Below are 13,562 nucleotides of genomic sequence, written 5' to 3'. Positions count from 1 at the left end.
TCCGTGGAAGGAAGAGTGAAAGGGTCACCACTACTGAGGATCTCCCCCCTAATCTTAGATAGGTCGTCTGAGGGTTCGCCGCGGTTCATTGCTGTGCTTACACACTAGGCTACCCTTCTCCGAAAGCTCTGCGGGACCACCTACCACTAGTCTTCGGCCGGAGGGGTTTATTGCATGCACAAAAACGCCGGGACGCAGGCTCCCGAAGAGGGAAGCCCAACGAATGTCAGATGCAAAGCCCCGCACCTCATTAAGATCATATTGGCATACTCTCCCAAAAAAAAAAGAGCAGACCCCATTGAAGACGAGAGTGAGGTACAACAAGGCCATTTCTGTCCACCGCCCTTCTCACGGAGCCGTACGTGGACGTTACCGCTCATACAGCTCCCAGCCGGCAAGCAGTTAGCCTCCCTCTACAAAGAATGGAAGTATGGATGAATCGACATAAAAAAAATAGAGGAATTTTCTTTTTCTTTTCAGCAATAACATGATAAGAGCATCCCTTTCACAAAAACCTACAGGTCCTCCCCCTATCCTGCCTGCCACTTCAGCATCTTGTGATCTTTGAGAAGATCATTACGAGCCCTCTCCTAGAATGTTTTTGTAGATTCCGAAAATTCCATGGTGGATCAGGATGAGTATGTCCTGGATTCCCGGATTCATTCTCATCCTGGAGCTTCCGCTCTCCTCCGGGGAGGGGTTTTTATAGATAGAGAGGTGAGTCGAGGGTAGCCCCCGCTTGACCGATTTATCGGAATCAGAGGAGGTTTGAAGACGCTCGACCCAAACAAGCAACGGCTTCTAAAGTAAAGGAAGGGGGCGCGCTAGCGCTTTACTAATAGAATATCAAGTAAAGGGGACTTTATCATGATCTTAAGAATTTACAACCCTCTTTACTGAGCGAGACTCTACCCAGATCTAAAGAATTCGCCAAAGAGCCTTTTCTTCTTACTAGGAGAGTCAGCAAGCTACCGGAAGCGATCTGGCTCCCCCTTTGAATTTCCAATTCCTTCTTTTCGTTCTACTTAGGTGGAGCAATCCGAACTCTCGACAGAATATAAAAGAGCGTCTTCGAACCTGTGTAGACACCTCAACGAACTCATGCGGACACTCCTCAGCCCGAGCCGAGGACAATCTCTCAAAAATACACATAAGTTGACCCGTTTTTCTTTTCTTTGCTGATTCCTCTCAATTCAATTTGCCATGTTGCACTAAGTTACTTACGTATGTATGCATGCGGTCCGGGAACACTTTGGGGTGAACACCCATCCGAACAAGTAGGGTCAATAGTTCAGCATTTAGGCCGTAACATTTAGCAACAAAAAAATCTTTTACCCAACAAGTGCTCTCCGAACCAAGCTAGATAGTCTCCTATCACTAGGCTCACCAACCGACCTGGACTTTTATTCTGATTATCCCTACCGGATATCAAAACCATAAGGATTGTTTCCAGCCATGAGTTCCCATATTACATAAGCGTTCTTGGGTGGGCTGGGCCATTCCATCAAATCTTTGAGAAGGGGCCCAATCTCTTGATGGTCGGCGTGGCGATAGGCTTCGCTTCTACGACAGCCTCCCCAGCCGTTGCAAAGACTGAGCGAGAACGGTAAGGGGCGCACAAAGAATGTCGTTGCGCGGGGATGCGATTAGCCAAGCTGGGGCAAACTAAGCCGTCCGGCCCCCTACCGGATTAGGAATGCGAAGGCCTTTCCTTCGAAAGGAGACCGGGGAAATAAAGAGCTATGCTATTGACCGACCCTTTCGTAGTGACTTCGAATCAAGAGTCCTATCCTTTCTTTTTTATCATTTTGTTTGAGGCGGGCCGAATATAGAATGATATGCAGAAATACGGCAAGAGTTCCAAACCTTTTTTTTGGTGATTGACCAAACAAAGAGGCCTAGATCTATGCCCCTTAATGAATCGAATGGTCCTTCGACCCCTTCATTTGATTCCGACGGCCGACATAGATCTCATGAGACCTGCCCACTATTACTACGAATAAAGCCCTGCCTTTTTCCTTCGCTACTAGGAGAGTAAGCTACTTCTATTAGCGCCGGACCTTGAGTCGAATTGATCGTGTCATGTGCAACGTCCATCAATGATGGTTCATTAATGTCCATTGATTTAGACTCCTTCCCCCTTCCCAACTACGAATAAGATCGAGAGGAGCCCGAAAGCCCCAAAAAACCAAGAACGAAAACGGAAGCCTTTCGATTCACTCCCCATTCTCTCTTAAATAAAGCTCGCCCTCGAGCCCTATTCAACGGGCAGGTCGGCCAGGTCTTTCCCTGTTGTTCTGTTCCCGCCACGAGAAAGACGCACAGAAGAGGTATGCCCAGCGTGCGGAGGATCCATTGAGAGTGTGTCTGTTGTCTCGGTAGGGAACTTTACGAGATTTCCCCTATTGTATTGAATCAATAAAAAAAAATAGGTCAGTGCTACGGCCCTCTATTGTTTGATCCAATATTGACCGGGGACGAGCCCCGACTTCCATAGGTCCTTGGTTTGACCCCCCGTAGTGGTCCTTGCTTTTAATAAAGCGGAGCGGGGCCAATTTCTCGTACTTGCTCAGTGTGCCCCCTTTCGTCGAGTGCCCCGCCCGGTTCACTGGGCTGTTGGCCTACCAAGCACTTGCCCGCTGCTCCTGCCGCCCGCCAAGCGGGCGGAGCGCTCGTTATCCTTACTGTTTTCTATGCCGGGGCCCCTCCCATTGCTCTAGCCATAAGCTATGGCAGCTCCAGCTCGAAACCACGGGGGCCCGCCCTGCGAGGCCAGAGTGGGCTCAGCGGTCAGCCCCCATTCGAATTACGTTAGGGGGTCTTTCGCTTTTGCCTGATCTAGAGAGATACTACGAGTCCTCCGTCCCAGATTCCATCGCCGCGGCCATCTGGTTCACCGGTACTACCAAAGAGTCTCATGCTTACGTTACTACTGTTACTGAAGGTTTTCTTATCTTGGACCACGAAGACCCCGGTCGGTCGTGCTTCTGGTTTCCACTCCCATCATCATATTGATGATAAATCTCCTCGCGCTCTGCCATAAGAACTTGGAGTCCGTATCATGGTGAAGGTAAGGTAACGCTGTGATTCTTGCTCAAAAAACAGACCGAACGCGTTCGAGTTATTGGCTCATCCAACCCGGCAGCATTCATGAGTAGCTCGTTCAACTGTCCCTCGGAGACACGGTCGAGAAGTACCATGCATGGTTGCCCCCCTTCCTTTCTTGCTCTCGGTCCCACCCAGCAAGATACGGCTCAGCCAAAAAACGTGAGCGCCCCTGCGCGAGCCTTATTTTATTAGTCAAGCCAAGCTTTGGCTCCCTAAAGACTAAAGAAATTGATAAAAAAAAGGGGGACTTCTGCAACGGGCTATACCACCCAAACCAACTGAGGGAAGTCGCATCCGCCCCATCGCAAGCACCTACAATGTCATGATCACATTGGTTTACCTTTTATTCTTTGGTAGTTCAACGGACGGTCGCCCCTCCAACAAGAAAAGGTATAAATATGGAAACTTCTCTGCCATTTGGATCGGAGAATTTATTTAGGAAATCGGGTTTTAAATTTCCAGAAACCACACGATTATATAGCCAAAGGGAATACGCCGCGCCTAAAATCATCCCAAGCGCTGCTAATGTGGCTACTAAGCTATTTCTTTGGAAAGCTCCTACTGAGATGGGAAATTCCCCGATAAAGCTGCTAGTACCAGGTGAACTCATATTGGCCAAAGTGGAAGAGAAGGAAATGGTAGAGAGATTCGGCATGGTGCTCACTAAACCTCCGTAATATCTAACGAGTCGAGTCTTATGTCGGTCATATAGAACACCAACACATAGAAAAAGGGCTGAAGGAACCAGTCCATGACTTAACATCGGTGGAATGCTACCTCCAATTCCCTGTATGTTCGATAGAGCCAAAGATTCCCCCCCCACTGATCGGAGTACGCCGATTACCCCCCGAACCGTACAAGATAGTTACCGCCTATCATACGGCTTTCTAACTTCACTTTTTTTCTGGTCGTTCCGCTCTGTCGATCGATGGTAGTATAAGAGATCTGATCTGTAAACCCCCGAAATGATTTACATAATGGTTCCTGCTTTCTAACCAGAGTTAGCATTTATCCCCCCGGGTCATACTTACTTGAGTATCACATCGTAGACCCCCGCCCCAACTAACTCTATCTTCCTTATCAGTGAACCGGAGATAGTGCATAGGTACTTTTCAATGCAGCGGGGACGAGACGACGTGACATACTACGATCACGTACAGGAGTGCTGCCCTTCGGCTCGGCAATATGGAACCTCTCAACTGCTCCCGTTCCTTTATGAGGTCCTATCGGGATAGGTAGGCCCAGCCCAAGCCTTTCCCCTCCCCCCTGCTTAGCGTTCCACTTGTGATCCTGGATGCTGTGGAGGATTTGAAAAAAGCGCCGGAAAGTTCCCCCTCCCCCTCCATAAGAACCTTTTTCTCTTTCCCCCTCGAGAAAGAGAAAGAAGAGAAGAAAGGGTTGATTATCTTCTTAAATGTGAACGGCCCTATCTTGTCTTGCATCGAAAGGTTTTTCGTGCTATACACCACGTTGAGAAAGGACCAGCCTCCTATGTACCGTACCATTTTTTTACCCCGAGAGGGAGGTCCTCCTTATGATGCTATGGACGGCTGTCCGAAGTGCAAGGGGTAAACTCGGACGAGGATAGGATTGTGCGCGCCGGGCCCTCCCTTCGGGTGTCATATTTTGGCCGAGTTTACCGTACCTCTGGCCCTTATGTTACGCGACCGTAATCTTTTTTTACGTCCCACCGCTGTTACGCCAGAAATAAAAGGTTCCACACGAGCTCCCGTTCTGCGGCGTGGTGGCAGGACCGATAGGAGATTGGCTCCGGGTGTAGATAGGGTAAAATCCGCAGGAGTCATGCAAATACATAGGCCCCTTCCCCTCTCTTTTAGATGAATGGGGTGGTTTATAACGTTCCGATCTACGGTCCCTCGGAGCGAGGGGTTAGGCAGGTAGTATGGGCCCTCTGAAAGCCAGCTATGTGTTGTGCGGCTCCCGCGAAGCGAATGAAGGGAAGCTCGAAGAGCTTACGCTTACTCTCAGCCTCTTTGATTGGTAGGCGGGCGGCTAAGCCCCCTACTTTAGATTCCATTCAGAAGGGTAATTTTCTGTTGTCGTGACGCTTTGCTTTGGTTAGGCCGACTACTAGACTACTAGAGGTTACTTCTAGCTTCTATAGGGGCCTTTCCACTTTGGTGTAGTTTTAGTTTGTATTGGTACTGAATGAACATATCAAACAAAGGCGAGCAGTATAAGCCCTTCTCCGGCCTGGGAAAAGCTGCGAACTCTAGAAGCGTTGGCGTTGTTCACCTTTTGACACGAACACTCTTCCGTTCTCAGCGTAAACCCGCCTTAGAGATTGAACGGCAATAAGATAAGTCGACGTTCAATCTAAGACAGCGCTGATGGCTTGTAGTGAACAGCCCCCTTATTTACCAACCGAAAGCAGCCTTTGGTACTTAACTTAAGTGGTTAAGGTTTGGAACCCTTGCTACTATGATAGAAAGCCGTTTGCTTGTTGCCAAACCCTTCGCCTTTCTTTCTTTAGTTTTGAATCAAAGTAGGTCGCGACTGTTGTATTTATGTTTAGTAGGTCGAGGGAAGCTACCGCTTATACGTCTGCTTCCTCGTCTTGCTTCTGGCAAAGCTTTTGATCTGATCCAACTGAAATCCCGCATATCTGCAGCGCTCAATATGCGGCTACGGCTAGGCGATCATATCGTGCCATAAAACAATTTGATATGTCTAGAGAGATCCCCTAGATATACAGATAGAATGGATGTTCATGGATAGACATACATTCCATTGATTCTTAGTTTTGGGGCTGAAAAAGCTCGTCGATCCAAATGAATCATTCTTGTGGTCTCTCTTCGCCCCCGCCCCGAAACTGATCCACAGCACAGCGCCCATTCGCTTCGCGCGCGGGAAGGCAACGAAGTTCAGTTCATGAGACCGCGGCGGAGTGGGGCAGCCGCGACACGAAGTTCCTTACCTTAGCTGGATCTCGCTGGTGCCACCTAAACGGTAAGTAGGCGACGGATGTGTGACGTTTGGAGTTGTCGTTCGTGCACCTGTCCCCAATGGAAGAATGAGTGATCCGTTCCCCTGCGGATCATGGCCTTACCACTCGGTCCCCGATGGCCTGCGGGGGATTCGGTATAGCAGCTTACGTTATGTTGCGCTGCGCGTTCCTGCTGGACACGTGTTAGCTGTAGGAAGTATGGTTCCGAAAGTGACTTCGGTTCGCCAGTTCAGGCTCAACTCCTCGCTTTACGTTATAGGACCTACACTACAGGTCGGGCCGGGGCTCTGCGCTCTTTCTTTCTGTGTGGGACGATGCCGGGGAGAGAAGGGAATGCGTCGAGGCGGCGAACAGCAACAACACAACTACATTTTTTCTTTGCCCTCCATCCATGAGATGAGCCCAGTGCATTGGACCGATGGATAGGAGAACTGAGCTGGCCTAAAGCTTGGGCGCTCTACGTACGATGCGATGTAGACTCCATCAGATAGATATCGATATCTTTCAGATGGATCAAGAAAAGTTTTCTTATCAATAGATAGAAATAGGCCTTATTATTTTTATTTTATTGATGGATTCCCTCTATTTCTTTCGATCTATCAGAACGGATCAGGCTATCTATCTATCAATCGATTTGAAAATAGCACGTTCATCTCGCTTTTCGTTCATTTCCGCCACGCCAACATAGCTTCAAATAATAAGAAGCAGGCGAAGCAGCTAGAAGCGCTCGCTTCTAGCCCTTGAATTCTTATTCACGAATGAATTGGGAAAGCCAACACAAAGATTCGATTCTGACTTCGTAGAGCCGGTGCTGCTGTTGCCTGCGCGTAGGGTGTCCCCCACTCCCGTCCCGGGGCGCTAAGGGGCTGAAGTTTTTGAAACAGACGGCAATGTTTTGCTGACGCCTTGAATCAAGCTTTTGTTGCGACATGCTATGTTTTCTCCCCCATTGCTAGTAGGTTGATGGGTCGCACGCCCGGCACACATGTTTTGGCCTTGTCTTGTGTGTCCATAACTAAAAATAGGTGACCTAACGGCCGCCGCCCGACTAAACATACCAATAGTCACCAGATTCATATGGGCTACTGAGGAGTAAGCAATGATCTTCTTAAGATCGATCTGTCTTGAAGTGGTCAAGGAAGTATATATTATAGCAATCGCGCTTGGAGTATAAATGAAAGGAGTGGAACAAAGTGTTGCTTCGGGAAACATGGGTATTGAAAATCTTAAAAACCCGTGGGTTCCCAATTTTGAAGGAATTCCTGCCAAGATGACGGATCCTGCCGTAGGCGCCTCTACATGAGCTTCGGGTAACCAAATATGAACTGGTACCATAGGCACTTTGACGGCGAAAGCGGCGAAAGAAGCAATCCATAGAAAGATTTGGCGCCGCTCACTAAATTCTGTGGTTAATGATATTTGTAAATCGGCGGTCCCTGTTTGGAAAAGAATCAACAGAATAGCTAATAGCATAAAAACAGATCCAAGTAAAGTATAAAGGAAAAACTGATATGCTGCCTTGATCTTTCTTTGTCTCGAGCCCCATACCCCTATAATAATGGTAGAGTAAGGGGTGGCCCCAAAGCGGAATTTAGCGGTGGTGGTTGGTCGAAGCTCCAGTAGGTAGCCACTCCCTTCTCAGGGAACCGTACGTGAGACTTCCGCATCATACGGCTCCGCCCCGAGCTTCCGTCGTCGGCCCTTGTCATTAGACCACTATCTATGCATGTATATTAAGCCTGGACTCTCGAATCTTTTGCTTCTCGGGTGGCGGCGAACAATGCAGCTTGCGTTGCGGGCCCGCATTTTGTATTGAAGAGGGGCCCGGCCCACTTCTCGCCCGAAAGAACCGCTCACTAGCTAGCCGGACTAGTGGGGGCCCTATCTGGAGACATACTGAAAACCATGCCCTTCGAACCGAACGCAACGCCCGTCTTCCAAATCAAAAAAAGGGCTCGTTGGGAAGAAAGATGGAGTGCGGCCTGTAGAGCACATGTAACGCCCTGTTATTATTATGCGGGTTGCTCACGCAGTGGATCTCTCTCTCTAGATATCTAGAGAGACGTGAAATAGCCTTTATTTATTTTATGGCCGCCCCCCTACGGCTTTACGCTACTACTACTGTGATGTGAGCGGTTCAAATGGGTTTTTTCCAATTTATCCTGGCCGGAACTTGTATGCAGCACTTATACGAAGGTGCATGCATAAAGGTTTGGAACTCTTTTCTTATCTGAATCTTAAAGACAGGACCTATTCTCGTCTCGAACCCTCTACCGAGCTTAACCCTGCCCGCATTTCCTTTTTTTTTGAAGGGGGCCAAAGAAATGTCTCCGCCTGCTGCCAACAGTCTTTCTTCGGAATTCTACTGAACGGGTCGATCCTCCCGTTTCGTTTGTTTTAGCAACTTCTCCTAAGGTCTCCTCACCAAGAGCTCCCCGGCGACGACAGAGGAACCAACCCGCCCGCTGTGGCGGGGCGGCTTTTTTTTCACAATAAGACCTGGACGATTATCCCTACCCTCGGTAGCTTACGAGTTTACGTCCATCCCTGGTTGGGTACAGTTTCCTTTCGATTTCTCCCTTGTAGCCGTTACCCGAATTCGCGCAAGTGTGTCCACACCCCCCAAACTGACTTGACGAGGAATCCATTCTCGCGAACAAACACAACCCCTACACACACCTAGGAGCTCCCCTTCCTGCATATCCATACAAGACCCGAGTAGGCGGGTCGAGGTCCTACGAGGTAACCACTACTCGGAGTACCCTCCCAAAAGGAAAAAGATGTGTCTGTCGGGTTCGGTTCGTCTTAGTTGGGTTGGGCGGGTTCGACCAGAAATGCTATGCTTACGCACAAGACTACCCCTCTTCCCGAAAGCTTCGCGGGGACTACTTTACGACGGACGACCGCCCGTAGGGGGTTTACTGCACAAGGCCCCTGCAGAGGAAAAGCTTTATCCCAGCGAAAAGAAGATGCTCAGCTCCGCACAACATAGGGATTAGCACGCTTTCGGGAAGAACATAGAATAGTAGAGGATCCAGCATGCGGAACACGGCGATCATTAGAAATTCACGAATTAGAGATGCTGTAATATACTCTTTACCATAACTTCTCATACCAGACCAACCCACTAAAATACAAATAGGGATCAGAAATGTGGTCAATATCACGAAGAAAAAAGAGAGACCGTCTATACCCAAATAAAAATTGATGTTTTCATAAGGAAGCCATCGAAGGCTTTCCACAAATTGAGATTTGGCCGTAGAAGGATCGAATTGTATCCGAGGAACAGGGGAATACAAAAAAGTAATAAGAGAGGCACACAGACCAATCAAGCGTATCGGTCGTATTCTTGAATTTGGAATGAAAATAGGAATAATGCTTCCTAGCACGGGACACAGAATAGGACCACTTAGATCAGAATAGCATTCACAGAAATGTTCTAACATAGAGTAGAATCGAACATTGAAGAGATTAGTTAACAACAGTAAAAAGATGGGCGCCTAATTCCAATACTATAGGGGTCTATCAGTACAAGTCAGCTGAACACCGTGATTGATGAGTGGGTAGGTGGGTTAGGTGCGCCTCTCGTCCAGTGGGAAGTATTGAGGCGAGTCTCCTCCCCCTTCCTTTTTCTACTTTTCCTCTCTCCTTTTGCTTGTGCTTCTACCCGGGCTTTTCATTTTTATAGATTTATATATAGAGACCCGAGGAAATTTTTATAAGATTCATTGCTCGATTTTGCATGCTCTGCTCCCAAAATGCGGATCGAGGGCAGATCCGGGTTGGTCCGGAAAGTCATGGGAGAGGCGGGCTAAGTAAAAGAAAAGAATTTTATATTCTAAATGGAGCTATGCCGACTTACGTACGTCTCGTTGACCAAACGATCAGGTATACCACGCCACGTATAATCCCCTCTTTCTATAGAGGAGAGAGAAAGAAAAAGAAAAGATATAGCGATCGTACCGTATTGTTCGTTTCTACTTTACGTTATTTTCCTCGGTTTTTTACATTACATAAGGCCTTGGAGGGCTTACTTAGCGCAAGCGCTAAGGATCTAATCAGAGTCAAACTTGGATTAAAAAAAACACACATTTTTTTCAAAAAGTCTCAAAGTCCTCGTTGAGAGTCGCTCTGCGAGACGTCCAGTAGTCTCTGACTTGGTCTTCGAATCGTATCAGCCCGTTCCCAGCTTCAAGAGATGGTATGAAAGCACGAAATTATATATAAAAGATGCTTCTCCTTCTGTAGTAAGGAAGACCTTATGACTATCAAGCATCCGATTTCGTTTTCTATTGAGTTAGGAAATGCAACAGGTCTACTAACATCAAAGAGAAGGGTTGGACTCATCGATGGTAGGAAAAGCTGAGATAGCTGTATCCGAAATATCATACATAAGATGATCTTACTCTGATCAGACCGAGGCGAAGACAGACAGAGAAGGTGGTTATCCTATTTTTATGATATCTTACCCCGGCATATAATAAGGCTTATGCTACTTCTTTAGCAAAGTTGCCGTATACACACTAGAAAGAGTTGGCGAAAGCCAGGGATTCCAATCTTGAAAGCATTAATTCTATTAAGCAACGGGCAAAGAAAGAATGTTTGAGCTGAGACGGATAGATTGAGAATGTCTTAGAAGAGAGATGATAAGCCCCTTCTTCCTATGAGGGGTGAAGAAGACCAATTGTTGCTATCTCCTTAGCTCAGATTGACTTTCTAACCTTCCTTGATTCAGAAAGCTTATCATTGAGGGGCAGGGAAGTCAGATTAATGCGTTCGGATGGCTAAGATCACTCGCCAAAGAATAGAGGAGAGTTAAGAGGTTTGAATCCGGAGACAATGCCATATAAGACAACTCAGGTAAGCAATTCTAAAGGCCGAAGTCTTTGAAAGACCTTACTGCTAAAAGGTAGGCAAGTAAGTAGGCTCTGAAAGCCGGATTCTATTCAGCAGGTGCTAACAGCTATATCCTAATATTGAGTTTGACATCGCCCTGCCCTTCTATGCCATGGATTAAGAGTTCTATGGAGTTAAGAGTCCCCGGAGTTTAGTGTAGTTAGATTGCCGTTGCCATAGCAGCAGGAGAGAAGTCTAACTTCAAACCTCCAAGAAGCCTGGGGAAAAAAGCCATGGATTCTCTTATTCTTCCTTCACAGAACTTCCTAAAGGGAGCCGTTGAATTACCAGAAGTGTGATCCCTAAGGAGGAAAGCCGGACTTTCACTTTACTGATATGAAATTCGTCTTTCTATTTTGATTAGAATACCAGCCCTACTGGAATCTTTTCTATTTACAGGTCTGCATGCATCTGAGAAGTCCAGTCAGGCAGAAAGGAAGAAAGAACAACCATAACTTTAACGAGAAAGAAATCCGGGGCGAAAGAAAGTCATCCTTTCTTACCGGAGCAGGCGAGAATTCCTAAGATAGACTTAGACGTCCTGTCAGAATAGATCTTTCCGGGGGATTCCGACCTCCCCCTCAGAATGAATGAAATGACATATAAGAAAAGATGATCGCTACTTATGATGAAAGGCCGTAAAAGCCCAGTCCTGCATCTGAAAAGCTAGGAAATTCAGTTTGATCTGACCTAGGCTGATCCGTATATGACCTTGTATTCTCATTCAAGACCTGGTGGGGAATCCCTACCAGAAGAAGATCCTGTAGGCGAGGCAGTAACTAAGGAAAAAAAAGCCAGTAATCCCTAAGAATCTCTTATCCTTTTCTTTTCCCTGGGAACGAGGACTGAGTTCCAGAATTCAGGAAAGCACTAAAACCGGAGATTGAGCTCCTCTAAATCCGAAGTCAGGAGTTAACTCCTTCGAAATAGTAGTTTCCCCGGGAGAGAGTTCCATTGACTTACCGATGCAGCAAAGAAGGAAATAGTCTGATATCGTTCGTGAGAAATAGCCATTCTTTACTCTTCATTCGCGGGAAGGTAGTTCTGAGGCATAGCTTAGGGGGAATGCTAGAGGAGGAAAAGGTCTTTATTCTCTCTTTCAGTAAAGACCAATCGTAGGCAGGGGTTACGTGGTAGTAATTAGTCCTACTAGCCCTACTGAAAGAAAGTTTACATGTTGGGCCAGGCATAGTTTACTTACTAAGCCCGATAAGACCTCTTACTATTACTAGCTAGACTGTTTACCTACCAATAGACAGGCATGCGCATACTGGTTTACCTAGACTTAAGACTGTGAGATTCTATTCTTAGCCATATTCTTAGATATTTCCTAGGAGAAAAAAGCTCTATACACTGACTAGCGGAGATTGACCTTACCCGCATTGACTTACTTACCATACTGTACTTACCTTACTGCACAGACAATACAGAAGGTTTTTCCTTCTTTAATCTGTCCCTCATCTCTGTCTTCAATGTCAGGTCAACAAGTTCACTGCCCTAAACCTAATACAAGGACAGACTGTTCTAAGAGTTTCTTTGTGCATATCCCTATAAGAAGAAGTTGAATTAGGTAGTAGCTTCAGCGCTTTATACTCTCTCTCAAACCTGAACTAAGTCCAAACAGTTCCCTGTAAGAAAGCCTATCTCAGGATACTGACATCAAGAAGTTCCACCTAATCTAAGGACACAGAGTTAACTGACAGACCTGTAAGAAACCTCATCTAAGTCCAATTCATTCCAATAGTTTATTAAGGTTTTCCTTTTTCTCTGTCTCAAATCTCTTTCATCCAAGTAACCCCAGATTTCCAGATATTAGGAACTACGGAATGAAGTCTTATTGGAACTAGCGGGACTCATACAATCTCAGGCTTTGGCTCGCTCCTCGCTTTTGTTCAATTAGAAATATAAGATAAGTACAAGATAGGGAATGAGCCCTCAAGAATGGGACGGCAGCGGACCGCACTCAGAGACAATTTTGGCTTCATCTTGGTTTCGGATGGCAAGATGCTTTGCCGTGCAAAATCTATGTTGTTGGCTACCTTCTTGTGGGCTAGTTGAGACTTGTCCTACTTGTTGGCTACGTTCAGCAGCTACAGAGCAGTCTTTCGAGTTCGGATTAGTTGATGGCTTGGTTTGAGCTTGGTGCACGGTTGAATGAGGTATTCAGGGGCGCGCTTCTTTCAGAGACTGAGTTATCAGCAAAACATCGGGATGCTAGGAAACTTCCAGTATATCCTTCTTAGTCTTTGGTTACCCATGTGAACCTACAGGACATGTTGGCAAAGAAAACGCCAAGTGGCAAGTGGTGAGGGGAAAAGCCTAAAGATCTGAAGCTGGATGCTAGCAGCAGGGGAAAGTAGATAGGCATTGCTTCCAAGGGAGGTTAATAACAGGGTTTCTACTTCAATACTGGACTACGGCTCAGTTAGAAGCTAATGTTGCTGAATCCCTTCCACGGCAGAAGTTCCCGGGATCAGTAGATCTTCAGCTCAGGGTGATTGGAGGATTGATTTACGGTTGCTTTGATCTATAGTACCTCTACCGGCTTGCGTAAGTCCAATATAACTCCAGAGAGCAAAGAAAGGAATCA

General features: G+C 46.8%; 2 protein-coding genes across 2 annotated transcripts in view; both read right to left on the bottom strand.

The window, feature by feature from the left end:
• The window catches only part of LOC114926173 (uncharacterized), a 3,714-nt gene extending 3,240 nt beyond the window's left edge, over positions 1-474 (bottom strand). The window contains exon 1 of the mRNA XM_029296742.2: positions 1-474. This exon is cut by the window's left edge and continues 3,240 nt beyond it. The gene's annotated coding sequence lies outside the window, so the exon portion shown is untranslated.
• Positions 475-1,163: 689 nt separating this feature from the next.
• On the bottom strand, positions 1,164-9,522 carry LOC112754387 (NADH-ubiquinone oxidoreductase chain 4). The gene is made up of 4 exons (XM_072231798.1): positions 9,062-9,522; positions 7,033-7,637; positions 3,484-3,906; positions 1,164-1,277 (listed from the first exon to the last, which is right to left on the bottom strand). The coding sequence occupies exons 1-4, from the start codon at positions 9,520-9,522 to the stop codon at positions 1,189-1,191; spliced, it is 1,578 nt and encodes a 525-aa protein (XP_072087899.1). The 3' UTR covers positions 1,164-1,188.
• Positions 9,523-13,562: the final 4,040 nt, after the last annotated feature.

Source organism: Arachis hypogaea, unplaced genomic scaffold (assembly GCF_003086295.3).
Source record: "Arachis hypogaea cultivar Tifrunner unplaced genomic scaffold, arahy.Tifrunner.gnm2.J5K5 arahy.Tifrunner.gnm2.scaffold_22, whole genome shotgun sequence".
In the NCBI taxonomy this organism is placed as follows: domain Eukaryota; kingdom Viridiplantae; phylum Streptophyta; class Magnoliopsida; order Fabales; family Fabaceae; genus Arachis; species Arachis hypogaea.
The sequence above is the reverse complement of the archived record's forward strand: the minus strand, read 5'-3'. Positions and strand labels throughout refer to the sequence as shown.